Source organism: Medicago sativa, chromosome 6 (assembly GCF_051527215.1).
Source record: "Medicago sativa cultivar Bolivia chromosome 6, Bolivia_mono, whole genome shotgun sequence".
Lineage (NCBI taxonomy): Eukaryota > Viridiplantae > Streptophyta > Magnoliopsida > Fabales > Fabaceae > Medicago > Medicago sativa.
The window spans coordinates 89,058,671-89,086,656 of NC_140754.1; the positions used below are offsets into that span (position 1 = coordinate 89,058,671).

Here is a 27,986-nt window from a genome sequence, read left to right on the forward strand (position 1 = left end):
CAATGAATGATCCTCCTTAGTCCTTAGACATGTTGAGAAATCTTACCTTCAACTGATTGTTGGGAAAAAACTTAATGTGATAGAAGACTGTCAATCTCAACACAAACCATTAAGCATGACAGAAAACTTAATGTGATAGAAGACTGTCAATCTCAACACAAACCATTAAGCATGACAGAATCATGGAATGCGGCTTATTAGCTTATCAGGTTCCCAAATAAACATTATTTCTACGTAATATTAGAGGTCATTCGGTAAAGGAAAATATCATTATTGCAAATGAAATAGTCATTCAGTAAAGGAAAAATATCATTCTTAGAAATGAAATAAAAAAGCAATTCACAAATAGAAAGAGATTAAACATCAAAATAAAATCCATAAACCAAGATTCATACATCAATCATTCTATAACTTGTCTCGGAACTAATTATGATTTGCGCAATTGACAAGCCAATTTGCATACAAGGTAAAAACCTAATAACCATTACCATAAACCTCTAGGGTGAAATTTGAGATAAAAAAAGGAAAATAATCAACCATTTAATCCTCCAAGGGAAAGACGGCTTTCCTTGTAAATGACTACCTGACAACAATGCATTTGCCCTTTAATACCAAGCTCCTCCATCATCTGAGTTTTCAAGTTAAACCAAACCAGTTCGTTATCATCTCTTCTGAAGAATAAATCACCATTCTTTCCCTCTCCAATAGGATGATGAACACCAGGAAAAGGCCCAAGAATGAAGAGTTTAGTCCAAGACTCCTTCACACCAACTTCACCCAAAATTGAAATGTGAAAAGTAGCCGACTGTTCATAATATGAGATCAAAGAAATGTGGTCATTTAACACCGTCAAGTGTCTCATCTCTATTCCAGAATCAAAATTAGCAATCCTAGTTGAGGGCATGGGTGTTATACAAACCACCTCTTTGCTTAAGTCAAATGACACCAAATATGCGTCATTATCATCATCGTCATCGTCATCCCACCAATGACACGCTCCATTCAAGTACACATAGACACCTACATTAGTCCTCATACCACAAGGCATATCCAAATCAAGTTTCCTCCAAGAGTTACTTCTAAGACTGTATATCTCCCACACGTCGTCACGTGACACACTTGTTGGCAAACTTACCACATCACTTTCATAGTCAGAGTCACTATCACTTCCATAGTCTGATAAATCTAATTCATAATGAACATAGCGAATCAGCTTATAGTCATCTCTAACACGGTCATAACCAAATCCATGAAGCCTTTCCAGTACAATCTCATAATGTACCGAGGGCTCTGACTCGAATGGGCTTTCAGGAAGGACCTTAAATTCGTCGTTAGTTGGATTCCATAATACAACATTTGTACTACTATGGTAAAGACAAACAATTCCGTTAATAACGGGACCCAATACAAAACCAGGGTTGTTAGACTCTCTAAACGGAGGTGGCGAACCTAATTCGACTTTATTCTCAAACCTCTCACCAGAAAGCAAATACAACACATGACGATGAACACGTGGATATGGCAGAGTCTGTTGTAGGAGGAGACATGAACCATCATCGTCGTCCTTACTAGATATGAAATTGTTGCGGTACATTTTCATGAAATTAGGGTTTTCGAATAAGCGAGACCATGATTTACGTACGCAACTAAATCGTTTCAAAGATTTAAGAGGCAATTTTGAGAGAATGGAAAATGCAATGTCATTGTGGATGTGTTTGCTAACCTTTTCAGTTGGAATTGATTTCTCCATCTTCTCGGATTCAAAGCGCCGAAGTTGAAGTAGCGATTGAAGGTGAAGAACTTGGATTGCGAACCTCTGTATCTCACTCACATAGTAGCGATTGAGAGTGAAGAAGATGAATTAGGGTTTTAAACATTTGTCATTTCCTTTTTACACTACTGCTATATATATATGGAGAAAAAAACTCAAAAATATAATTGTAAAAAAAAGTATAATACTAGTAAACTTATAAGTTTATGCTTTCCCAATTATAAAAATAATTTCCCTAAAAAAATTGTAAAAATAATTTATAACTTAATCCAATTAAGTTATGTATCATAGTGTCACTTTGTTAGTCTGTTTTTCTTAGGGATGGCAAAATGGGTTGGACCCATCGGGTTGACCTGTTTAACCCGCTATTTTTTACGGGGTGAGTTGAGATTTTGAAACAGCCACAAATAGGGTGTCCTTTCCGCCTAACCCGCTAAAAAGCGGGGCGGGTTGGCCCGTTGGGTTAATATGTTAAAAAGAAACTCTCTTTTTCACTTCTTTTTATTTATAAGTCACAATCAATTTTCTAACTTTCACTTTTGGTTTATGATTTTAGCCTTATATATATATTTAACAATTAGTTAATTTATAACTCATGGAGTTTTTATTTTCAACGTCTTATTGATTTATTATGGAATTTTAGAAGATGTAATTTATATGTTTGAATAATTATTTTTATATTTTTAGTGGAGTCATTAGTTATATATTTAGATTTTATTAAATTTTCTATAAATTTATATATTTTTACATTGTTTATGCGAAGATTTTAATTAATAATTTTTAAAAAAACACTGACGGGTCAACCCGCCGGTTTGGTCCATCTCGCTCCGCCCCTTTTTAGACGTTGGGGGGGGGGGGGGGGGGGGGGGATTTGACACTTTGCTAGCCATAGTTTTTGTAACATGTTATAAGTACAAAGGTTTCTCCACCGTTTAACGATGATTAATTTCTTTCGAAAAATTTGGGCACAGAAAATTGGTTCTTCACTCATAATTGAATTTACAAGCACGAGTCAAAAATAGAATGTAAGACCACTTGATTAAAGAGTTCAAATCCTATATCATTTGGACCAATTAATTATTTTTTACAATTGGACCAATTCATCGTTGGTCGTGCCATTTTCTTATGTTATTTTCAAAAATATCTATATGGTGAAAGTTTTTTAAATGACAAATTTTTTTAATGATCAAATCCTTACACAAGACGAACAGAGATCGACAGTAAAAACTATGAAACAAAAGTGTCGTATATAAGTGGAACACCCAAATGAAAAACCATAACGACACCAATACACCCACCACCTAAACTTTGGGATACCACAAAACAGAAGTCTAACCATCGGAACAATATTCAACACCTAAATCAAAGCCAAACTCCCACCCTTCCTTGCGAGTGATCAATGAAACAAAATCCAATCACCTATGGATTGTTGCTCTTCGTATCCCCACCAAAAAAACCATATAATTGATCAAAGCACCTAAAAGCATAATATCAACTCCTCGTCACCGCAGATGAGCCCAAATAAACTCACGAACAATGACTTATTCCAACACTCCACCACCACTCGACCCTTAGTCCGTCGAAGAAAACATCATAACAAGCCCAAAAACTTAAGTCAAGAAATTGACTCCTGATATCAATTCAAAAGCAATCATCACACAAGCCTCCAGAAACAAATCACGAAGGCATTCCTTAACCCTCGGTTTACAGCATAAAACACCATAATCAACTCAAAAATTTGGAACTGGACACTAACTAACTCCCGATCTCGAATCAAAAGTCATCACCCCACTGGAATCTAAAAAACAAATCCTTAAGGCAAATGACATGTCGAGTTGTAACGCAAGCAGGAAATATCAGCATAGGGCTTAGCTCGTAAACATCCCACAACTAAGAACAGCCCAGAAACAAGTCATAAGCCAATTGAAGGAGATTAACTAGATACTCGCATGCTTAACTCTTAACAATATAACCTCACAAAAAGTATGTCAAGGATCATGAAATGGATCATATTGGTTATGTTGATGACAACACTGCAAATTTGGCCACAACTGATGCAATCTATATTCGTTGAAAAATACACAATCAATTGATCCTTCGTAATTTTATCACTAAAGTTATGAGGCATAAGGAAAAGGAGATCACAATCAAATCTTGGTCGTTGCTAATCATTTTGCAATCTAAAAGAAAAAAGAAACAATTAAAATTTTAAATAGACCGTGGAACAAAAGTCATTGGTTGTGAAAGCAAAGAAAGAAAGGGAGATCTTTCTCTTGTGATGTGTTTGGCTATGAGAAGAGAGAGAAGAAAGAAATAAGTGAGAAATAGTGAGAGAAGAGAAAAATAAGTGAGAAATCAAGTAGATTTAAATAAATTATTGTTTACTAGAAGAGAGTGAAATTGTGACCAAAACCCTAAGAAATATTTTAGACAAGCTAAAATCAAATATTGATATATTTAGGAGGACCATTTACTTATTTAATCGAAATAGTTAACACTAATTTATAACTCTCCAATTCACATTGTTCACACTCAAATACATATAATAAATCGTATGGTGTTTTAGTTAAAATAAAATGAAATAAAACAAAGGGTGTTACACACATCTACATGAATTCCAAATAGACTCCATCCTAACTTCAACGAGATATCAATCGAATACGATGCAGAGGATTCTAGCATCATCAATATTAAATAGTTGAATCCTTTAAACTCTTTTAGTGATAATCCCTATCATACAACTTTCACCTTCTCCACTAATTTTTCCAATTGAAATTTTCTATTTCCTAACACAATAACTTTTATGACTTTCTGGATTAACCATATGCTCATAAACCAAACAATAAGAGAGCAACTTTTACCTCATTTTTAGATTTAAACTAAATTTATTTTCCAATTTATTTGGATTTAATCAAAGTTTAAATCATGGTTGAAACAATTTTGACAAGACTTTATTTGGCACAAAACCGCGCTTCTCATAATTAAATGGTTTGTTTGGATTCACGGTATGGTTGAGTTTTTCACGTCCCTAAAGGCTTTCTAAATGTAACTTTTTGAACTAACAATTCTTAAGTTTTGGAAATGACACGTTTGGTGGATATCTCACCATACTTCCAAACAAATACAAAGTGATTACACTAAAAAGTGCAATTTGATTTGATTCAAATTCGTGCTTAAGAGTATCTTTAATTATTTAATTCAATAAATAAAGATACAACAAACAAATCTTAGAGATTGGTCTAATGTCGTGTAGCTTGAGACTTAAAAGTGTTATACTCTATGATGAAATGTTCGAAATAGCGTTTGATATGGGTTTCTCGTGTCCCAAATCGAAATTAATTTGATTTTAATGAAGCTACAATCAATAGAGTTAGGTGAACACACATTTTTGCTCTCCTATCCTATAAACAAACATAGCCTCACATTTCAATCCCCCAAAATTAATAATTTATGGTTTGAACAATTTCTAGATTAGTCGGTCCTGAGTCGACATACCGAAGTGATGAAATTAGATTAGTCGATCTCGATATACTGAGGTGATGAGATTAATATTCGTATCGATCCGTTCAAGATTTAAAAGAAATAAAATTTGTAAAATATTAAAAAATGAAATAAAACTAGGTTAGGTTAAAGAAGCTACTCAAAATCAATCTTACACACACCACCGCACACAGTTAAACCCTTCTTCCCCAACCGAATTTCTCACTCTCTTCAATCTTCATTCGATTCGCTTCACTTCATCCATGGCAGGTAATTCACCATCTTCATTCCTCTTTCCAATTCACCGCATCTATATCCATTTCCATTTTCACATTTTTTTGAATTTTTTTTGAATTTTTTATTATATATTCTCTGTTTTCGATTTCTTCATCGTTCTTCATGAATCTACTTTGAATCACAGTATTCATCAACGATTTTTCACTTCCGTGTTGTGAATCTTATCATACCTATGTTTATCATGTTAATTTCTGTTTATTAAGCTGATTTATTTGTTACTGTGTTTATTAGGGTTCATAGCGATTAATTTAGGTTTTAGTTATTATTTATACAATATGTATTGCTTAATTTCGTTATTTTTGGTTTAATTTTGCTGATTTGGATTCCTTGTGTGTGGAGATTAATTTGTATATTGGTTTTGTGGGGTTTGGATTTGCTTATTATTTTTTCAATATTGCTTAATTTCGTTATTTTAAGTTTAATTTCATTCAGTTTGATTTCTTTTGTGTGAAAATTAATTAGTATATCGAGTTTGTGGGGTGTGAATTTGCTTAATTTCGTTAGTATGAGGTTAATTTCAGTCAGGTGGATTCCTTGCGTGTGAAATTTAGTTAGTATATTGGTTTTTTGGTGGTTTGAATTTGGACTAATTTTTAGCTAATTTGGAGGAATGATATTGCTTAATTTCGTTATTGTTAGATTAACTTCAACGAGTTGAATTGAATTCCCCGTGTCTGGAAATTAATTAGTATATTGGTTTTGTCGGGATTTGAACTTGCAAATTGTTTAGCTAGGTTTGCACAATTTGGAGGAATAATAGATTTTAAGCTGTTTTGTTGGGATCTGATAGTTAATTCCACTGAATTGGAGGAATAATAGTATAATTTTGTTATTATTATTTAACTCCACTGAATTGGATTACTTGTGTGCCAAAATTAATTAGTTTATCTGTTTTGCGGGGTTTGAATTTGCACATTTTTTTAACTAGGTGTACACTATTTGAGGAGTAATACAATATAAGTTGTGGTGTCTTAGGAGTACTTATTTGCTTTATGCTTAGTTTTATGGTTTTGTGCTAGTATCCATGTCTAGGGTGGTAGTAAATTTATTGCGACATTGAGCTGAATTGCATTTTATTGGGATTCTTAATGAGGCGGTGTATGGTTTGATTTACAAATATTTTTTTATCATTCATTGTTTCTGAAGAAAAATTGAAGCTGAAATAGAATTCATGATTTTTCCGGAAGTAATTCTACTTTGAGGTTTTGTTGAACTTGGAGATGTTGATGGGAATGTTTCCATCATTTTTATTTAATAATTGTTAATTTATATCTTTTTTTTTTTGTGGCCAATGTTAGATATCGAGGAGGACATCCGTTCTTTACAGCTTGAGTCAGCAGGTAATTGAAAGGCCAACTGATATTTTATTTATTTATTCTTATAAATTCTTTATACTATATATCAAGATTGCATTCAAGTCATTTTATCAAATTTTTCAAAAAAAAGAAGTCATTTTTATCCAATCTTTGATGTAGACATAGCAGAAGACAGCAATGGAGTTGTAAATCCAGATGAGGGAAAGACAGAAGTTGAGGAATCTGCTAATACACAACAAGGTTGGTAGTAAGGAAGTGGTTTGTTTTTTGTTTGTGGTATTTTACCTCTGGGTTAAAAACTTATTCATGACAACATGCGTCTTTTTCTCTCTCTTTTTTTTCAGAAGTTGAGGAACATATTAATGCAGATGAAGGTTGGTAGGAAGTGGTTGATTTTTTGATTTTTTTTTTCCTTCGCTGGATACAACTTAGGGGCCGTTTGTTTTAGATTCTAAGAAAATGGATTTTTCTTTATATTTCGAAAAATAGATTTTTTTGAAAATTTAGTCAAAAATAGTAGAAGTTATTTTAAATTCGTTCGATATAAGTTAAAAAAGAGATTTTGACATTCACAAACTTAAATATTTATTGTTCGAGATTTTACATAGTAAAAATCGCATAGTTTTTCAAAATGACATTTTTCAAAAATGATTTTTATGAAAAGCTATTTGAAATAGCTTTTTTTTAGAGATTTTTTCAAAATTTAGTATCCAAAAAAAATTATAACAAACTTAGAATGACATTTTAAGATAAGCTATTCAAACGGATTTTTCATTTGAAGATTTCCTTGAAAATTTCTTTGTTAAAAAAAAATATAACAAAAACATATCACACTACAAAAATCTATTTTAAAAAAAGCTATAACAAACGGGCCCTTAATCATGACAATGTGTACCATTGTCATACTTTAAAACTATTTATTTATATACCATTTCTGCCATTTTTCTGTGTTTTTTACTTTTTTACTTCTGTTTTGCTCTCATTTACAAAATTTACTTTCAGCTAAGTTATCTTCATAGTTTTTAGAATAATTTGCCTGTGCTTCATACGTACAGTGATAAATGTGTCGTTGTAACACCTTTTGTTCCTTCGCTTTGCACAATCAGTTAGGAACTCAGAAAATGGTTAAATTGGAAATTTAATGCTACCTGTTATTAGGACCAACAAATATTATAGAAGTTGGACCGGAATACATATATACATTATTGTTTCCTTCTATTTCTTTTGCCTTCTTAGATTCTTGTATTTATGAGCCTATTATTAATTGGGAAATGCTAACAAGTGCCCTTAAGGCATTTGATAAGTTTAAAATGGAAATTTTATCTTGGGATTTGTGTATTCAACACATTGAAAAATCAAAAATCAACATTTTGTACATGAAAGTTATCATTTGTTTCCATTTTTAAATCCTTAACAAGTTCCCTAAGCCACTTGTTAGCAAGACCCTTATTAATTTTATTGCAAAATTTTTATTTGTTACTTGTTAGTGTTTAATTGGATCTTGTATGGAACTCAATACATAATTTTCTATATCCCACTGTACATCTCTTACATGCTCTTCTTATAGAATTTTATGTATTCTGCAATAGAATTTTACTTGCTTATAGAACAAGGGCTAATGAAAACTGCATCAGCTCTGTTCTAGATTATTTTCTTGGTTGCTTGCTATCTATCTTATTTCCCTTAATACTGCATTCCATAACATAAATTATTGTTAGAGTTTATATTAAGAAATTTACCCCGGTGGTTTCAGATCCTAAGCAAGAGGTTCAAGCACAATCTATTAAGACTGAGATAAAAGGTAACAGATAAGTATTACATTTTTTTTCCTACCAAAAAAAAGGATAAGTATTACATTTTCATTTATGTGAATGTTTATCTTCTGATTTAAATTTCTGTATCAAAATTAAACAGCTCATGGCTAATAAAGACGTTGATTTCCATTTTTCTGTTGTTGACACCACGACTTTGATGTGTATTGACAGATAAGGAAATTCCTCCGGTGCAAGATGAAGATGACGCGGATATATTATCTAAGAAAAGACACTTAAATGTTGTATTTATTGGTCATGTGGGTAAGTTCATGAATTCTCAAGGTTCCTTTATCGCTATGGATTAGTAGGAGTTCTTCCGTTTGTTTTGTGTGGAGTTGTTCATGAAGTGTACTGTCATATGTGTATCATCTGATCTGATTATAGGATTTAAAGGCGTAAATTTTGCCCCCCCCCCCCCCCCCCCCTAGAGTTCATAAAATTGGTCTAGCTGCAATGTTTCAATTTTAATATCTGATTAACAGGAGCTCTAGTTTATTGTGTTCATTAATACCCTCATTCATAGTCTTCTTCTTCTTCAAAAAAAAAATACCTTCATTCATAGTTAAGATGGCTGAGGAAGTCTGAAGTTTAAGAGCATTGGTGATGATAAATGTAAATGGATTTTTAGATACTTTAGGAGGATATATCATAAGCTAATAACTGATTTAAAACACCTGAAGATAAATCAACTTTGATATATTTAAAATTTTGTATTTTCTTTTTGCTGTATTATATATGCTTAGAAGTGAAGCTTAGACACAAACATGGATGTTAGATGTGTATGTGCATGTGCTTAGGAGTTCAATGACCCAAAATAGTCGGATATGGGCAAGTGCAACCCAACCAGGGCCCTAGGTTTTGACAAGTATATTCTAGAAGGGCTAGGAAGGGAATTGTTCAATGTAAAAGAGGTGAGTGTTAGCTGGCTTAGTTAGTTATGGGTCTCAGGAACTATTACTTACGAGAGAGTATAAGAGGTAGTTAGTTAGATGTGCAACTAATACTTATTGAGTTATGTTCTTCAGCATCATATATATATTTTAGACATTGATTGCAAACTACGATAAGAGTTACATAAGCTGCATCTTGTTTCCAGATGCTGGTAAGTCTACTACAGGAGGCCAGATACTTTACCTCAGTGGCCAGGTTGATGAACGGACAATCCAAAAATACGAGAAAGAAGCCAAGGACAAAAGTAGAGAAAGCTGGTAAGTTCATTTATCTGTGTTTCTTGATAGTGGATGACACATTTATTTACTTCTGCTTTGCTGCCTCAATCAATATTTGTTTAGCTGTTTTTGTCATTAAGGCAGTGCTCTTCTTAGAACTAGTAGGAGTTGTGATTGTACATTGGTTTGGTTTACTGCAACACGGGGTCTTACCCTGTTCTTGCAGTTCATAGGTTTACTGATATATTGTTAAATTTTGTTGCATAAGGTTATAGAGCCAACCCAATTACTTTTGTACTGAAATTGGACAAGTAAAAACACTATTGGGCCAAAATCAATCTGACAACTTTTTGGACAACAATCTGGCCAGCCTGATCACTGTGATTTGAAATCAGGGCATCATCCTGATTGTTTAAATCAGGCCCGTCAGCTCAAATTTATTGGACTAAAATTGGTCCAATCAATCTCGTGGCTGGAATTAGGCCAGTCAACCTCTTCTGTCTGGAATTGGGCCTGCCAGTTAGATAAATTATTCGGGTTGAAATCGAACCATCTAGAATTTGTTCATTCTAGGTTTTAAATGCCCCCAAATGACTTTTCTCGAAGGAGTAACTTTTTGCTACACTAATGGAAATGTAAACCAAACATGTAGCAAACTCACTCGCCTCTTTTCTTTAGGTTTTTCCTTAATCCCGAACACATATTCACCAAAACAATAAAATAAAATTCGAACACACATTTGTTGACGATTGCATGCCATCTTCTATAGAACCATTCTTCTGTAGTTTATGTATATGGTTTTTTCACATAGTCAATGTGTTGCTTGCAAAATGTTTTGAAAATCAGGCCTTTTACTAAACTGATGAAGAAATTGATTCAATGTTGAAAGGTTCATCTATGGTTTACTCTGGTTGAACTGGATTGTATGTTTTTTCGGGTACAAACTGGAATATGTCTTCGAATATACGGTGTCAATTGTTGGCCCATTTTGTTATTTCCCCTCGATTTCTAATTAGGCTTATCACTTTATTGTGGGCCTATAGGTATCGATCTTGGTTGAACCGACTGGTCAAGCTTTGTTTTCTTGACAATGAGTCACTCAAACTATGAAAGTGTAGGATGTGGTCATATTGTTCATTTTTTATGTTAGGCTAACTTTTTTTGGTTTAGGGATCATAGCTGAATGTGTTCATGCTTGAATGCATTGGTTGATTCTAGTTAATGATTTGAAATTAAATGATAGGTATATGGCTTACATAATGGACACGAATGAGGAAGAGAGGGCAAAGGTACGAATGAATCTGCTGATGAAGTTTAAATATCTCATTCTATTTAATGTAGTTTTTATTTTTACTCGTTAATTATATATTCTTGCATTTATATAATCAGGAAATTGTTGTGCTGATTGCAGGGAAAGACAGTTGAAGTTGGAAGAGCACATTTTGAGACGGAGACATCGAGGTTTACGATTTTGGATGCACCAGTGAGTATTTGCATCATTATTCTTTTAGGAATTTTCTCCTACCAATAACGATGGTTATCAGTCCCATGTGTTAACTCAGAATCATAGTAGTTTTCAACTCTAGGAACTCGCTTACAAAATCATTTCAGGGTAGATTTGCACATAGTTTTATAGACTTGCATGAAATCACAAGTTTGACGATGGTTTCCAAAGCCCAGCATGCAACAGCCAAGTGATAAAGCTCTGGCGGACAAAATATTAATTTTTGGTTGCAGTCGAACCTGACTCCACAAATGCATCTTAACATTCTAGTGTGAATCCATCTCCAAAGGAGGTGAAAGATCTCAACACCAGAGCTCCCAATATAAACAATACAAAACACCAGAAATCATGAACAAAACATGTTCCAAGTTTGCAATAAACCCAAACGGGCGACAAGACGAAAGAAAAACCTAGTTCTACCAAGTTGAATCCAAGCCGGCCTGGATATTTTTTTTTATTTAGGTTATAGAGTATTAATTTGTGAGCTTTGCATAGTTGATGTTTCTTTCTTTTTTTATGGTCGGTTTCTTCTCGCTTCTAAAGGCTACTTATCCATTTATTTCTTGATGCTAGATATATTCTAGCATAATATTCTTCTTTGATCATAAAATTAAAGAAATCTATTTTCTTGACTTCAGGGAGTAGACAAAAATGCCCCTGAAATTGCACATTGTTGGTCATTTTAGCCTCATGTTACCCTCTAGATAGGATTTTTAATATTAGCTAACAAATATGAAAACCATTTGTCATTCATATGTAATTTTCAGGAGCTTATTTGATTTAGAGACTTATTTGAAATTGCTGCTAATGGAATCTAACATGTACTAAAATGACCAGTAGTTTACAAATTCAGGGACATTTTTGTCAATTTCTAATTTCTAGGGACGAACATGCTAGCAACCTAAATTTTCATAGACCAACTTAGGTTCTCACTCCAATTCATAGTTTTGAATAGTTAATGGTCTTGTGTTTATTCTGGTTTGAAGTATTCTTTTGGCCACTTTTGCTTGAGTCAATTATTGCTCTCTCTCTCTCTCTCTCTCTCTCTCTCTCTCCCTCCCTCCCTCCCTCCCTCCCTCCCTCCTTCTGCTAATTTTTTAATGAGCATCTGTTTAATATTTGTTATAAACTGCAATGCTTCTACAGGGTCATAAGAGTTATGTTCCTAACATGATCAGTGGTGCATCTCAAGCTGATATTGGAGTATTGGTTAGTTGATCTATGATGTGTGACACTTTATTGATCATCAATAGATGCTTCTTAACAATCATTTGATGAGATATCTCTGTCTTTATCTCTATGCTGCATCAATCAGGTAATTTCTGCTCGAAAGGGAGAATTTGAAACTGGATATGAGAAAGGTGGTCAAACCCGTGAACATGTTCAGCTTGCAAAAACCCTGGGTGTGTCTAAGCTGCTTGTTGTTGTTAATAAAATGGATGATCCTACAGTGCAGTGGGAAAAAACTAGGTACTCTTTCGCTCTAAACCTGGCTTCAACACCAACTCCCAGTGTTTTTATTACAAATGTAATGGGTTTTCTGTCTCCGTGCTCTAGGTATGACGAAATTGAGTCAAAGATGATACCATTTCTTAAGCAATCGGGTTACAATGTGAAGAAAGGTACGCTGGAACTTTATTTTTGACTTACTTTCCTATTAGGTTTTATTTATTATGCATGTACACAATACGAGTATCGGATATAATACGTATCTGACATATTGATACATTGTTCCTCAAGAAATATATGACGTGATACATTTATTTATATACATATATAAAAATATTCACAAAATACTGTAAATATATTGGTTCATATAATTTATTATAGAAGTAGGATAGTCACAAGAAGTTGGGCTTCTATTGGTTCATATAATTATTGCATCTCTGTACTGAAGATCCATTTTCAGTAAAATCAGGAACTGTTTTCTCTCAACTGGTTAACCTGTCCTCTAATCAGCAAAAAGACAGGTTCTGCTTGATTGGTTTTAGCAATTAAGGACTGAGATTTGGGGGTATTCTGGTTGTGCTACTGCACATAAGTTTCTTTTTTCCCTCTTCTTCAAGCCATGTCTTTGCCAAAAGGGTTCAAATTGACACTTACACCCTTGCAAAAAGACAGATTTTAAAATAAAAGGATTAATAGTGGACACGACAGCAGTTTGGCGCCTCGATATGTGGCTACAACAACCGCTATTGCTGACGGCGGCTTGCTGGCCAAAAGTGTCGCGCTGAACCCTACCACCGCTACACTATTCTGCTATCGTGGCGCTATTGACAACATAGGTCCTTTTGGTAGGCATTTAGAAAAGTTTGTGTAAAAACTGGTCGGTGAAAGAAAGATCTCTTTTATAATCAACTTCTGGTATATAATCTCATTATTTACTAGTCTCAGACCAGTTTGGTTAGTTGTGAAGGGAGATTGTTGTTGTTATTATTATTAAGTATTGTTATTTATTTACCAGATGTCCTGTTTTTACCCATATCTGGGCTAATTGGTGCAAACCTAAAAACAAGAATGGATAAAAGCATTTGTCCATGGTGGGATGGTCCTTGCCTATTTGAAGCTCTTGACTCCATTGAAGTTCCTCTACGAGATCCTAACGGTCCTTTCAGGTATGGTGTGTTTGAACTTAGAACATTGTGTTGCTTCCTTATCCCTCTCAAAGGTCCATATGTGTGTATGTAAGCACGCACACACATGTATTTGTGCATTTTTGTTAAGGTTTGATTTTTGATTCTCATAGGATGCCTATACTCGACAAATTCAAAGACATGGGAACTGTTGTTATGGGAAAAGTGGAATCTGGCAGTATTCGTGAGGGAGATTCCTTGTTGATTATGCCAAATAAGGTTGGTTATTTTATCTTTTATTTATTGATTTTTTTTATGGGCAATTATGAACTTTGTCCTTTCTTTTCTACTGCTTTTGATCCCCATCTGAATGTGATTGCATATTAATCTGTAGGATCATGTGAAAGTTGTTGCTATATATATTGATGAGACTCGGGTTAAACGTGCTGGACCTGGTGAAAATTTACGGGTTAGAGTATCCGGTGTTGAAGAAGAAGACATATTATCTGGGTTTGTCCTGTCTAGTACTGGTAAGCTTTTGCTGTACTACGAAAGATGTTTTCTAGCAAATTTTTGTGAAAATATAGTAAAAGAAATTTAATTGAATGAAAGATGCTGCCTAAAATGTTAGAGCATCCATAGTAGGACCCATTTATATTTATTTTGTGAGGTGCTGAGTTGGAGAGATTTGATACTTATTAAGAGTATTAGCATTACAAAATTATAACAATGAGTGATGTGTAAACGTGGGACCCATTTAAGCACTTAAAATGTGGATGCTCTTTCACGATCATATTACATGTAGTATGTAAAAACTAGTGGCCTGCCTCCTGGTTCATTTATTACTTCTGCATGTAATATCAAGGTCAGTCTTCGTATCCCCTTCCCCAATTTTTTTTTTTTAAAAGGCAAAGCCTTCATATAGAAAAAATAGTTTGCTATGGCATGAGATGTTCAAACATGCTACTATTGTATCATGTTGTTGCAGTTTTCTTTAAGCAAGTAAGACCTTTTTTCTTTTTAGTTATTGGGTTGGGAGCCTAGGCTTAAATTCTGGTAGGTTGACATTCATTTGACATGGTGTCAGAAGGGACCTTCCAATTTTCCCTTCACACATGTCCTACCCAATTCAATCTGTGGGACTCTTCAATTTTAGATTATGGTTGTGTTTATATGGTTATGCATTTTCTAATTGGTTTTGTGTTCTTTGTCTGATCTCAGCAAATCCAATACCAGCTGTTACTGAGTTTGTTGCCCAGCTGCAAATTCTTGAATTGCTGGACAATGTACTTATTCATCCTCTCTCTCTCTCTCTCTTTGCATTTGTTTCTTTACAAAATTTCTCTCTATTGATCCAGAACTTCTATTGTATAAAATTAGGCAATTTTTACTGCTGGGTACAAGGCTATTCTGCACGTCCACTCTGTAGTTGAAGAATGTGAGGTTATTGAGCTCATACATCAAATTGATCCAAAGACAAGGAAGCCTATGAAAAAGAAAGTTCTCTTTGTGAAAAATGGTGCAGGTGTTGTGTGTCGAATTCAGGTACATGCCCCATTGTAAATTTGGATACAAATTTGGTTTAACAAATTATTATATTGCTATACTAGGGTTTTCCAGGGATGTTAACCTATTTAAACTTATGATGATCATGTGGGATGATTGTTGAGTTTCAGATAGAGGAAGTAGCTGCTTATGGAATGGTCATTTATTATTGTTTTGTCAATATCATTAAACTTCATCTGATTTTGTTTTGGAAATGTTCTTGCAGGTTAATAACACCATATGCATCGAGAAATTCTCTGACTTTCCACAACTTGGGAGATTCACTCTTCGCACCGAAGGTAATTTTTAAGAGATGATGTCTTTATTTTTTTTGTCCAACTACGGTCCTTGTAATTATGCTGAAAGCACATTACTCTGTCCTGCAGGAAAAACTATTGCCGTGGGAAGGATCAATAGCCTTTAAATTTACACCACAATTTTGACTTGAGGTAAATAATACATAAAGTCTATCCTTGCATCTTTCTCTTGTCAAGCTGCTCTGGCTTTTCATGGCCAACCTTTTTAGTGGTAACTTTTGTGTCACATATGATGGTCCTGCTTGCTTCTTTAGCAGATAATTCTGGTCAAGTATCTTTTCTACATAGCTTATTCCCCTCTCCCCCTCCTTCTCCTCCATAGGCTATAAGAAAATTTTAAGCTGAATAAAAATAATGATAGTAGTTGTTAATGCACAAAAATTGGGGTCCTAAGGTGAAATCAACATTCAAAAACAAAGAATTATGCCTACGGTCTACAAGAATTTTGATCTGCGTTTGCAGTCTAAATTATTAGGTGTTTATTTTAGTTCTCAACTTACCTTTTTATAGCCTCTTATGTGGCGACTAATTGCTTGATCATGCGACTCGCGATGGCAGCTCGTGGGATGGCTAAGGGTTGCCCTTCCCATTGCAATGTCTGAGTGGGTTAGTGGTTGTCATAGTTGGGGGGGTGTCATGGATTTGGTGAGAGATTGGGATTTGGCGCACAATCCTTTCCTCGGTGGTCTCATACTTTGGATAGAAAGCTGGGGGAGCTCAGTCTGATGTGTGCCGAACAAAAGTGTTTTCTCTTTTGAAAATATCATCGAGTCTAGCAATTTTAACCAAAAAACACGGTTCTCTAAATTCTTGGAAGAAATAATGCCATCTTTTTATAGATTATGGTTTTCAAACAGCTGGATACTCCTGCACTGTTAGAACTGTGACTACCTTATGCTTTTTGATTCATCTTTTACAATGAGAAACTAGTTTTTGACTGGTTTACCACCAGGCTGACTAAAATTCCAGTATTCATTTTTGATTTTTATATTTGTGCAAATTAGTTATTGTATTTATATTTCAGCAGGATATTAATTTGGACATAACGTAATTCCTGCACAGACAAATGAAGTTGGCCGCACTGAGACATAGTTTACAAAATATTGAAATATATCCATGATGAAGAGTAATTTGTTGCTACCGGTACATGTGTACTTTTATGTGGTCTTTGCTGCTTCAGTGTGGGTGAAAACTTTCCCATGTTTCACCCATTTCAATTGTTAGTTGAGAATATATACTAGAGTTGTGTTTGAAGGATTGATTTCGTCAAAACTTGGTTTAAATGATTGTTATTAAACATGGAGCATTGGTTTCAGAAGATTATATTTTCTTAAAATTAGTGATGCTCAGTTTTTTTAATTAACGTGCAAAGCATTCAACTATTTTTGAAACGGAGTATATAACATCCAATAAAATGACAATTGTAAGCATTGGTATTATATCAAATGCAATTCGCCGGTGATGAAAGTATTTGATTGCATTGACTGCATGATAAGTTGACTGATCCTTGAAATATACTGCCCAAATTTGTGAATCTAAAGGCAACCAAACATAATTAAATTAAAAGAAGTCGGAGAAAAGAAAGCACAAATCATAGTTGTTGAAATCGTAAATCGCTGTGATTTATTTATTTATTTTTAACCAAAAGAAACTATTTTTATTCATTCAAATAAATAGAGTAATTAAATACAATACAAATTCAAAGTTGTTAAAAATAATAAGAAAGAATTTGCAGATAAAGATAACATAAAATAGGAAAATGTTTAAGCTTACAAATTTGCAGACAAATATTCAACCGTTTGAAATATCTATGACTTTGACTCAATGTAGATGGTATCAAAATCATTCATCACTAGATCAATTATTTTAATGTGTTAACCCATTTTTACCATAAGAGCATGATAATCCAAGTTTTGTTGGAAAATGGAAGAAAAAAAAATGCACCAAGAAGGGAAATTGAAACAAACAATGCAGTGAGTCTAAATGTAATGAACACAACATCAAAATGGGGGAAAATCACACCAAAGATGGGAAATTAAAACAAACAATGCTGTGATAAGATGACAACCTCACAAAAATTGCAAAAGAAAACTAAATATAAGTGGAAATCACATATTTAACTAATAGAAAACAAAACAATTTGGAAGACTAATTTCAGACTAAAATCCGGTAGATCAAGAAGAAAAAATGGTGACAATTAGGTTAAGAGAGTAGAAGAATTGTTATAGAAAAGTATCATTTTCGAACAATAAGAGCATAAAAAGATTTCTAGTTCAGTAAACATGTTTAAAAGTTTTTTTTGACTCAATATTAACAGGTATTGATTAAGATAATAAAAGTATTTTTTGACTCAAAATTAACATTTTTTTTTTCTTGAGGGGAACGAATTAACAATTGTCTTGCGTAAAAGGGCAAAATATATTAATAAGATATGGGAAAAACATAAATGGATAGGGGGGGAATGTGAGAAAAAGGGTCTGCATACATAACATTCCTAAGTAACACTTTATTAATGATTCTACCAAAAAAAACCTAATTATTACTTGCAAGTAAAAATATTTGTACTATTTTTTTATATGCAATATCGACTATTGAGCATTCTCTTAAAATTTTGATGTATCATCATCTGAGACATGAATACAAGTTTGTGCAAGCATGACAAACACCGAACAAGACATTGACACGTAGACAGTAGTAGTAATAATTCAAGAAATAAAAACAATTAAATATAACTAAATGTGTAAGCGTCGTGCCAGTCTCGAACACCAGACACACCTTTAATCTAAAGTGTCAGCGTTACATAAATCATGACAGCTTATAACTAAAGAAGAGTATACATGCTTATTACTTTAAACAAGTTTAACATCTGGATTTCTAATAGTCTTTAGCCACATATCAGCCATGATTCTTGATGAAATGCTCCACAACAAATCTTGCCCTTTTACCAATGCATGTTTTCCTTTCTTCCCTGCCTTTCCTAATCCATATTCAATCAACCATTGCATTGAAGTTAGCCTTTGTTTCTCACTCTCCCAAGCATTCTTCCTTCCACTGCCACTCCTCACCTTAAAACCTCCCACATGCATGCTACTTACTTTGAACCTCTTCTCCTCATCATCTTCATCATGATCATCACCCTTTGTGTCCACATTTGTTGTATGAATTAACACCATCATAGGTCCTCCAACTGCTTCGTATCTTCGTATTGGATCTCTCAGTTGAACAACAAACATCAATGTGATATTTGATAGTTCATCAATATCAGAACTTGCATTAGTGTTTTTAGAGCTTTGGTCTCTAATCCAATCCTCAAGTGAAATAGCAGAACTCAATAGATCTTTTTCTTTGTTCCCTTCTTTGACTGAAGAAACTTCAAATGGAGCTTCTTCTTCAGCTATGCCAGCTTGAATTTTCAATGCTTCAATAGCCATGAACTCAATTTTCTGCATTGTAAAGGCTAGAATTTTCTCTGCAGTTAGTGGAATGTCGTCAACATTCCAAATTCCAGTCGAAATCCTCTCTTGTCTGCCTAAACTCATTGCATTCGCCATGTCTTTCAATGCTGAAACTATTCGCGCAGCGCTTGAACTTGCTCCTTCTTTGTTTCTACCTTGTATGATAGCAGAAGCTATGCCTTCAAAAGCAATCTGTTCAGCAGTTTTACCTATCAGTTCATCTATTGGCATCAATGAGAAAATTTGAGAGGTGAGTTCATCAAGATCAATTGCAGCCAGTTTCTGAAACAACTCTAATCCATTTAAGGGGTCTTGTGATGTTAACACAAAAGGCTTTGACATTTGCATTGCTAGCTTTGGAGTATCGTTTCGAGCTACATAATTGTCTAAAGGATTCATAGATGCTAAGTATCCTCCATCTCTTGTTTGAACCACACAACCTAAGCCTTTTCCAAGATCAGGAAGATACACTTGAGAATTAGATTCTCCACATGATGAAGAATTATCATCATGTTCTTCAAGATGCAAAGGTGGAATTTCAGATTGGTTGAGTTTGTATAATCTAGACTTTTGATCTTCAAGCATATGAAGAAACTCTCTTGTAACATTTTCTTCATCAGAATCCAATCGTTGTGATTCCGTGTCAAAATCTTTGCTATGTTCTCCCATCATGGATTCAAGAGCCTTTATCTGCTTAGAAAGTGAATCAAGCTCATTTAATCTTGTTAAGTGTAATTGATCATGAACTATTTCCTTGACAATTTCACTTGAAGGTGATTTCACTTCTATAGATTTCTCTGATCCTTCTCCTTCATCTTCTTTCTTCTCTTCAACTTCAATTCCTCTATCAACAACCTCGAACTCCGGAAGATCAAGATCCTCCACCTTTTCTTTGTCATCAACAAGTTTATTAGTAGATGGATATGAATGATGAACTAGATTTGGACCATCATCAAGATTCAAATCATCAATTTCTTGAATATCTTCAGCTAATCTTCGCTGTGAAGGAGTCCAAGCATCATTTCTGTTTGTGATTCTTGGACTAGGCATGCTAAACGATGTCTTGGATCGTCGTCGAGCGAACGAAGATGTGAGGTTTTTGAACCTACTACTAGGCTTCAAATTCTCTTCATTGTTATATATTTCAACTCCTCCATCTTTCCCCATGATTTGAAATCCTAGTTTCATAACCAACTCTCCTCCTTTAGCTTTTCCTTGCAAACTAAAGCTTGTTTCCCATTGCCTAACTCGATTTCCTTGCCGATTTTTCTCAATTGATTCTTGAATCAACTGGCTTAAATCCACCGAGTTTCTTCCAAAATCAAGCTCTTTAGCATCAACTGCAAAAAGGTATATCCAAAATGGTCTTGGCTCAAATTTAAGATTTTTACCATTACCTTGTTGATTGCAATAAACATGACACCTTAAGAAAAGTGTTTCTTCAAAATCTGCAGCACCTTGAGAAACCCTTGATGGCATTGTTTGAACAGCACCATCTTTATTCTCTTTCTTTCTAACACAAACAGAAAGTCTTAATCCATTCATTGATGAAGGAAGGGATTGAGCAGTGAGAATTTCAACAGAAAACAAACAACTTATTTTCTGCTTTCCAATGTGAGAAATAGCCCTAATAGGTTTCCAATTCCAAATCCCTTTCTTGTTTTCACCTGAATTTGTTCTTTCATCAAACTTATTGCTTTCTGATTGAGTTGAGGGTGACTTGCCATTGGCATCTTCTTGATTTGTTTTTGATTTCCATGGAGATAAGGACATGCGACGCGACCGAGGTTTGTGGCTGTTTTTGTTGTTGTCAAGTTTAGCAGTGTCATTATCATCTTTAGTAGATGGAACTAAAGGAACTGAGGTTCTTGGAAGAGCTAGAGAAGCTGCTCTTCTAGCTGTTGTGTGTGATTGGTAAAGGGAATCACTTAGAGCCTCTAGTTCTTCAAGGAGCTGGACATTGGAATTTCTCTTGGTAGAGTTATCAGCTGCCATTACTAGGGAATGAAGAAGTTGTTGTAGCAAAATAAATTGGAGATATTATTAATGATTATGTCTAAAAAAGAGAGAAGAGAGGTTGAGTTTTTGGAACTTGGATGATGATAAAAATGCTCACATATAAGCTTTGAAAGTTGGTTAAATTAGGACTTGAGGTTGGAAGACTAATATATCCCTTTCTTTTTTTAATTATAGTTTTGTAGAAAATTTTATTTTTATCTATCGTTTTTAAAGTTTAGTGTAACGTTAATTATTGTTTTGTCTATAATACTCATGACTATTTATCACCCAGAGAGAAATAAGTAGACTTAGATAATATAAAACAACGGTATTATCTTGTAAAAAATACAGTATTATAGGAAAAAGACTTAATTTTATTAATTTTTATCAAAATTAATAAAATTTATTTAACGTCTTTGGTATGTGTAAATATCCTTTAAACCACAATTAAAAAAAATGAATGAAAAGGTCATCGTGAACTTAACTCTGTTGATAAGGACAATGCATAATATATGTAGGAGGTAGGGTTCAAACCCCGGACACCTCATTTCTCCATATTTAAAAAAATGTTTGAGTTCCAATCACTATACTACTTGAAAATAAAATGAATGGAAGGAGAATGAAGCATGAGGAAATTGTGAAGTTGTTGGTCATTTCTCAACCAAGAAAATCTTATGAATAGTATTTGTGGTGGATAGAACATGAACGGTAGCATTGCATTGATGCCTTGATGATCAAGACAAATATGAATTTTGATAGGTAGAGTGGTCCAAATGAATTTAATGTCCTTTTTCTTATTTAGGTACAAGTGGCCAATGTTACGTGGGAATAGGGATTTTCAAATCAGAATAATTTAAGCAACCTTATCACAATTTTTTTCATGTACATCACTTTTTATACATGCCATAACTTTTGATGGGATTTCATTTCATCTTTTTAATGTCTATGAAAAGACATAGATACAAAAATTTCACACAACATATACTCCCTCCATACCACAATAATTGTTACGGTTGCTTATTTTACACATTAAAAAAAATTATAAATTTGGTCAAAAGAAAAAAAAAAAGTCTATTAATAAAAGAAAAATAATAGTAATTTTTATCAAACTAAAAATCAAGTATATTGATGTATTTTCCATAAAAAAATGTATTGGTATACTCTTTTTTGTTGGTAGATAGACAAAATGTAATAATTATTAGAAATTCATACATATAAATGAGTGAGTCGGGGTTTGAATTCCAATTACAACGTTCAATTTATAAATTTCGGTATTTTTATCAATCGAGTTTTGTGGACATATATTAGCTATTTTGGAACAATTTTGTATGCACATGTGACAGTTATTATAGGACTATAGAAGTAACAGTTTAACATATAATGTTACCATACATGAGAAACAAGAGGAAAGAGATGTAGGCATGCATGCTTTTATTTTTGTTGCCAAATAGCATATGCTTTAAGATTTTGGCTACATGGAGAAAAGATAAAATGATTGGTTTGAAACAAAAGTTAAATTAGTTTTTAGTCAAACAGAATGGTCTGGTTGTATTAAGTATATAGCTGTCAGCAATTGTTTGGCTATGATTCAACCATGTAAGTTAGTTATACATTAGCCATTTAAGTCTTAGGTGTTGAAAGAGAAACACTTTAATATTTCCAAGATGATACGTGTACAAGAGCATACTCACAAAAGTATGGCTTTTTCTTGTCTTTAGTGGCAATAGAAATATGGTTCAAAATGTTTGAAGGAGGTTTGAACACATAAGAGTCAAAATTTTAGATTAAAAAAAGTGAAGTTTGTCTTTCATACCTAGCAAGTCTATTTTTTGTTTCTATAATTCTAATTAAGAAATTATTTTTTGTTGTTTTTATTGAAGTGGTATTTACTATATTTTTTTTTTAGGAGTGGTATTTACTTACAACTTAAGTTTTGTGTACGGATACACCGACGGTGCAAAATTAAAGTTATTGTGGCAAGATAAATGGATAAAACACTCCAAAGGGCCGATCTCGAGGTTACACACTTGATTGTGCTGTCTGTTTGGTTGTCGGTTGGACTAAACATGACGATCATGGTGAATTTCTTAAAAAGGGGAGAGATTATCTAAAAATAACAGTAGAGTGTTGGAACATGATATTACGACGATGGTTCAAGACACAATGTATGTAAGAATGATGGTTGCGAGAACGATGCTGAAACAACCATTATTAGATGTCTTGGTAAAAAAATATTTCTCTTCTAATATTACTTGGCCATAAAGATTTAAGAGGGAAACAACCATTATTAGATGATTTAATGTAAATTTTCCCTATATAACTTGGTCATACTAATATTTTTGACAATTTAGTGCATAGATATAGCTATGTATCCAACTGTTTGGGGATTTACTCCTCCTATATTTTCAAGTAAATGGACCAATAAATAAATATCTGTGAATTGTATTTAACCACAGAATCACAATATAGCATTTGAAAATATCTGTGAAGCTCTATAGTCCCTTCATTTCATAGAAAACTTAATATACATAAAATCTGCTAAGATGATCAACACCACATAAAAGCAAACTCCGAAGACAACATGAGCTTATTATAACATATGCATACTTGTTTACACAAATCCACTTTCATAATTTAGTATGAATTGAAATCATCTTTCTCCTTTACCTATCTTATTTTCTATCTTCAAATAAAAACATATTTAAATAAAAAAATTACTCTGAATTTCACATTTTCTAATAACGTCATGAAATCATACATTTAATGTTGTTGCACGATCTAGACCCTCAAATCAAGAGCAGATATAGTCCACATTTAAACTTTGATAAATAAGGTCTAAATACAACGTAGAAATGTGAACCATCTCTTCTTGATGAGAGGGTCTAGATCAACGAGTGCATGATATCATGAATGCAATGCATCCAAATCCTTATCTAAAAGCAACATTCTATTTCTTACCCTATTTTTATTTATTTTTTTGCTCAAGTTGTGTTTTCATTGGAAACACAAGGAAGAGGATAGATAAAGAGGACAACTTTTTTTGGTGCATGTTTGGTATTAAGGTGGGTTTGTCAAAATCACGAGAAGTCATAAAGATTTTTTAAAAGCTACACTTTGTAGTTTTTACAAAATCTCAGTGAATCACCGTGATTCTAACATATCCACCATGATTCCAACATACACTTAGTCCTCCTTTTCACTCGATGCCAAGGAACGAACATAGTTGATGCCAAAGCTAAAATATTCAACCACCATTTCCCTTGGTGGAATGCAATCTTTGATAGGTGAAGTCTGGATGAAGTTATGACCCCATTCATGAAGAGAAGGAAACTTTTCAGCATTAATTAGTTCCATTTCTCCAAGTTCTTCAAGAATATTAAGCCAATATGATATCCAACCAGCTACAATATCAAGATATCCTATCTTCTCTCCACCAAAAAACTTTTTCCCTTGAATCTGCTTCTCAAGAAATGCAAGTGACTCAATTGCAGCATCTACAGCTTTTGCTTTTTCTTCTCCTTGGGCCACACAGGCTCCCCATACACCAAAAATACACTGTTTCCATGAAAATAAGCTTTAAGTTATATCAAACAGCTAGAGCTTGAACTAAAAGTTGTGATGAGTTGAGTTATGTGTGGCCTTTAAATAATGAATAGTTCTTGCAAAACAGCATGTGCCTATTAAGCATAATTAATCAAATGATAAGGAGTGAATCAACCATTTTAGTCCTTAAAGCTGCAAGGATAGAACAATTTGGTTTCTGAAATTATAGAAATTTTTAAAATGATATATCATTTAGTCTATTTGTGAAAATTTCAAGACTAAATTGATCACCGACTTAAAATGACTTAGGTAATTGAGAATTTTTAACTTCAGAAACAATTCTAGAATGAAAAATGCTACAAGTGTCCTTAAAGCACCTACATTCATACCACCAAATTGGGTAGTATAAATAGATCACACTCGATATATTATATTATTTCATACTTCTCATTTATTTAAACAATTCAATTATATTTTTGAAATACTTGTACTACTCATCCAAAACAATACAAAGGCTCCCACTAGATCCATAATAATCAATCACAATCCATTATTTGTAATTTATATATTGTTTTATTCTAACACAAATATAAACCACCGTGGTTCAATTGGGGAACCGTGGCAAATTTGTGGTTGCTTTTCAAAGCTAAATATCCATATATTTCTGATATAGTGTCTTTTGCTTCAGTTAAGACACGACAATTGTCAACCGATAATTATGCAACTAAAAAAAGTAATTTTTACATAGAAATTGACGTAATTATTACTATTAAACGACTTTGACTTGTCTGTTTATGACAATTTTTTTTTATGTATTCCTTAAACAATGTTTTTATGACACTTGTTAGCATATGATAATCTCGAAAAGTACTAAATAATGACAATATATAAGTTCAAATAAGCAAATTTCCATAGGCATATCTTCATAAAAGAACTTCTACTATCAAACAATTGCTAGCAAAACAGACAGAAATTTTTGATCTACAAAGAAACAAGTAAATATTTCAAGAATGGATAATATAGTATTATATTCACCTTCTCATCAATAAACTTTGCCCAAAAACGAGCTAATGCTTTCTCATATGGATCTAGTGGCAACAAAGGGTTGTCCTTCCATGTCTCATCTATGTACTCAAGGATAACAAGTGATTCAGCAATTGATTTTCCATCATGAAGTAGCACTGGAACTTTCTTGTAAACAGGATTGGACTCAAGAAGTAAAGGACTCTTATTTAATAAATCTTCTTGTATGTATTCATATTCAACACCTTTTATTCTTAGAGCCCATTCAATTCTTGCACAAGGGAAGCTTTGAGGAGTGGCAATTAGCTTCACTTCAGCCATTATTGTAACAACTATATTTTGTAAATAGGGAAGTGAATACTACTCATATATGATATTGAGTGTCACATAAGCAAATTTATATTGGAGTAAATATATATAATTTGTATTTCTTTGACGTGGTAGGATGTAATTTTGTAATAAAAAAAGTTAGTATGGTTACGTTCAGTATTTAAACATCATAATCTATGTAAATTTACATTCAAATATGGTGTGCTTAGTTTAAGAAACTGAAAGTGACCCAAATGAACAAAGGGAAGCCTATTTTGAACCTGGTCATATTTTGATCTGGTCTAGTAATTTTTCTTGGGATAAAATATACCAAGACACTCAGAAACGGAATCAGATGAGACATGATGGAAAATATATGTGTGTGTCTATATATATATATATATATATATATATATATATATATATATATATATATATATATATATATATATATATATATATCTTCTCTGCAAGATGCATTAATTAGAAACATTTTATGTGTTTATATTGGACTCCTTTTTTTCTCCCATACTTTTGTTTTAGTGTTAGAGGGAGATTGATTTCTACTAAATTGGGGCATAAGCCCCACAAGAAAACAAACAATTTTTTTTAGGGTTAATTAAATTTTTAGTCCATATAAATATTTACAGTTTTGCTTTTAGTCCCTGCAAAATAAAATCACACTTTTTAGTCCCTGTGACATTTTCCTTAAGCATTTTAGGGACCAAAAATGTTGATGGAAAATTTTATAGGGACTAAAAAGTGTGATTTTATTTTATAAGGACTAAAAACAAAATTTTAAATATTTACAGGGACCATTGACTTAATTAACCCAAAATTTTATGAACATTTGCCATTGAAAAAAAAAACAAAAAATTCTATGTTAATACTACTACAGATTTTATTATGAAAAAAATAAAATATTATTATAGATTTTTTCAGTCCCTTAAAATTGACTGGGCGCTAACCTACACTTACCATAAGTTCACTTTTTTTTTTTTCTTTGGATTAAGCTCACCTTTTTACTTTCTAACCTTTCATTACTTCAATTTCAATTTGGGAACCTTCTTTAGAAGTTGAGATTGTTGGAGCTAACACACACCATCTATCAACTTGGGGAACCTTCATTGGAATATCTTTGCATGGGACCTAGAAGTTGGATTGGAGAAATAAGTATATTATTAGCCTGGGTGGGTGGATTGTCCTGATTAACTCATTAAATTTCATTCCGATTTTTTATCATATAATTCTTACTTAGTGTGGAACAATATTTTCACTCCAGAGAGGGTGGCTAGCCCAAACTAGTTCATTTGTTTGGTTGAAAGGAAATTGGGGAATGGTGGTCAAACACGCGTTTGGCTAGACATTTGGTTGGGTAGTGCCTCTTTGTGTGTATTAGAGAAAGAAGAAGATAATAAGCCAAGCAATAATAGTTTACTTGGATCCTAAGCTAACTAGTTTACATTTCTGTTTTGTACTTGTTTAGCTTGCTGAGAGTACAATTGTACTACACTCTATTCCTATAAATACTCCTTGTAACTACATTCACAATAATGAGAAATGAGACTTTTTCCATTCTTTGAGTTTCATAACGTGGTATCAAGAGCTTTTTTTCTCTCTTCCATGGCGGAAGTTAGTTACAGAAGTTAGTTACGATCCAATTTCTCATCTTCTTCGTTGATTCTTGTTGATTTTTGCAGAAACCTTCACGGTTTTCTTATCTGCACTTGATTCTCTCGTTGATTTTGCACTTTGTTGCACTTCGTTTTTGCACTCTGTTTTTTCGCAATTCTCTTCGCAAATTCACCATGGTTCGTAACAACCAACCTGATACTGAATCAGTGTTTTATGTTCATCCAAGTGAAGGACCGA

The 27,986-nt window shown here is 33.2% G+C and overlaps 3 protein-coding genes and 1 pseudogene across 21 annotated transcripts; 1 reads left to right on the forward strand and 3 right to left on the reverse strand.

Annotated features, from left to right (window-relative positions):
- Positions 1 to 338: 338 nt before the first annotated feature.
- Positions 339 to 1,899, reverse strand: LOC146918005 (F-box/kelch-repeat protein At3g06240-like). Its single transcript, XM_085719666.1, has one exon. It carries the CDS (start codon positions 1,748 to 1,750, stop codon positions 533 to 535), a length of 1,218 nt encoding a protein of 405 aa, XP_085575792.1. The 5' UTR covers positions 1,751 to 1,899; the 3' UTR covers positions 339 to 532.
- A 3,528-nt stretch (positions 1,900 to 5,427) lies between these two features.
- On the forward strand, positions 5,428 to 17,145 carry LOC146918006 (uncharacterized). 18 transcript variants are annotated; one of them, XM_085719681.1, is made up of 20 exons: positions 5,428 to 5,521; positions 6,847 to 6,888; positions 7,024 to 7,104; positions 7,209 to 7,238; positions 8,618 to 8,665; positions 8,850 to 8,939; positions 9,775 to 9,886; positions 11,091 to 11,136; positions 11,259 to 11,330; positions 12,498 to 12,560; positions 12,667 to 12,821; positions 12,909 to 12,973; positions 13,816 to 13,966; positions 14,098 to 14,203; positions 14,319 to 14,454; positions 15,146 to 15,210; positions 15,305 to 15,469; positions 15,696 to 15,768; positions 15,856 to 15,918; positions 16,811 to 17,145. In XM_085719681.1, exons 1-19 carry the CDS (start codon positions 5,515 to 5,517, stop codon positions 15,891 to 15,893), a joined length of 1,545 nt encoding a protein of 514 aa, XP_085575807.1. In that variant the 5' UTR covers positions 5,428 to 5,514; the 3' UTR covers positions 15,894 to 15,918; positions 16,811 to 17,145. The 18 variants fall into 18 exon arrangements, with proteins under 18 accessions (XP_085575807.1, XP_085575809.1, XP_085575810.1 ...); XM_085719683.1 differs by having other exon boundaries at positions 16,814 to 17,145; XM_085719684.1 differs by having other exon boundaries at positions 16,849 to 17,145.
- Positions 17,146 to 18,250: 1,105 nt separating this feature from the next.
- On the reverse strand, positions 18,251 to 21,789 carry LOC146918007 (protein PLASTID MOVEMENT IMPAIRED 1 pseudogene; annotated as a pseudogene). Its single transcript, XR_015015940.1, has one exon. The product of XR_015015940.1 is annotated as a protein PLASTID MOVEMENT IMPAIRED 1 pseudogene (transcript).
- Positions 21,790 to 23,799: 2,010 nt separating this feature from the next.
- Positions 23,800 to 26,177, reverse strand: LOC146918008 (putative glutathione S-transferase). The gene is made up of 2 exons (XM_085719695.1): positions 25,818 to 26,177; positions 23,800 to 24,794 (listed from the first exon to the last, which is right to left on the reverse strand). Exons 1-2 carry the CDS (start codon positions 26,124 to 26,126, stop codon positions 24,423 to 24,425), a joined length of 681 nt encoding a protein of 226 aa, XP_085575821.1. The 5' UTR covers positions 26,127 to 26,177; the 3' UTR covers positions 23,800 to 24,422.
- Positions 26,178 to 27,986: the final 1,809 nt, after the last annotated feature.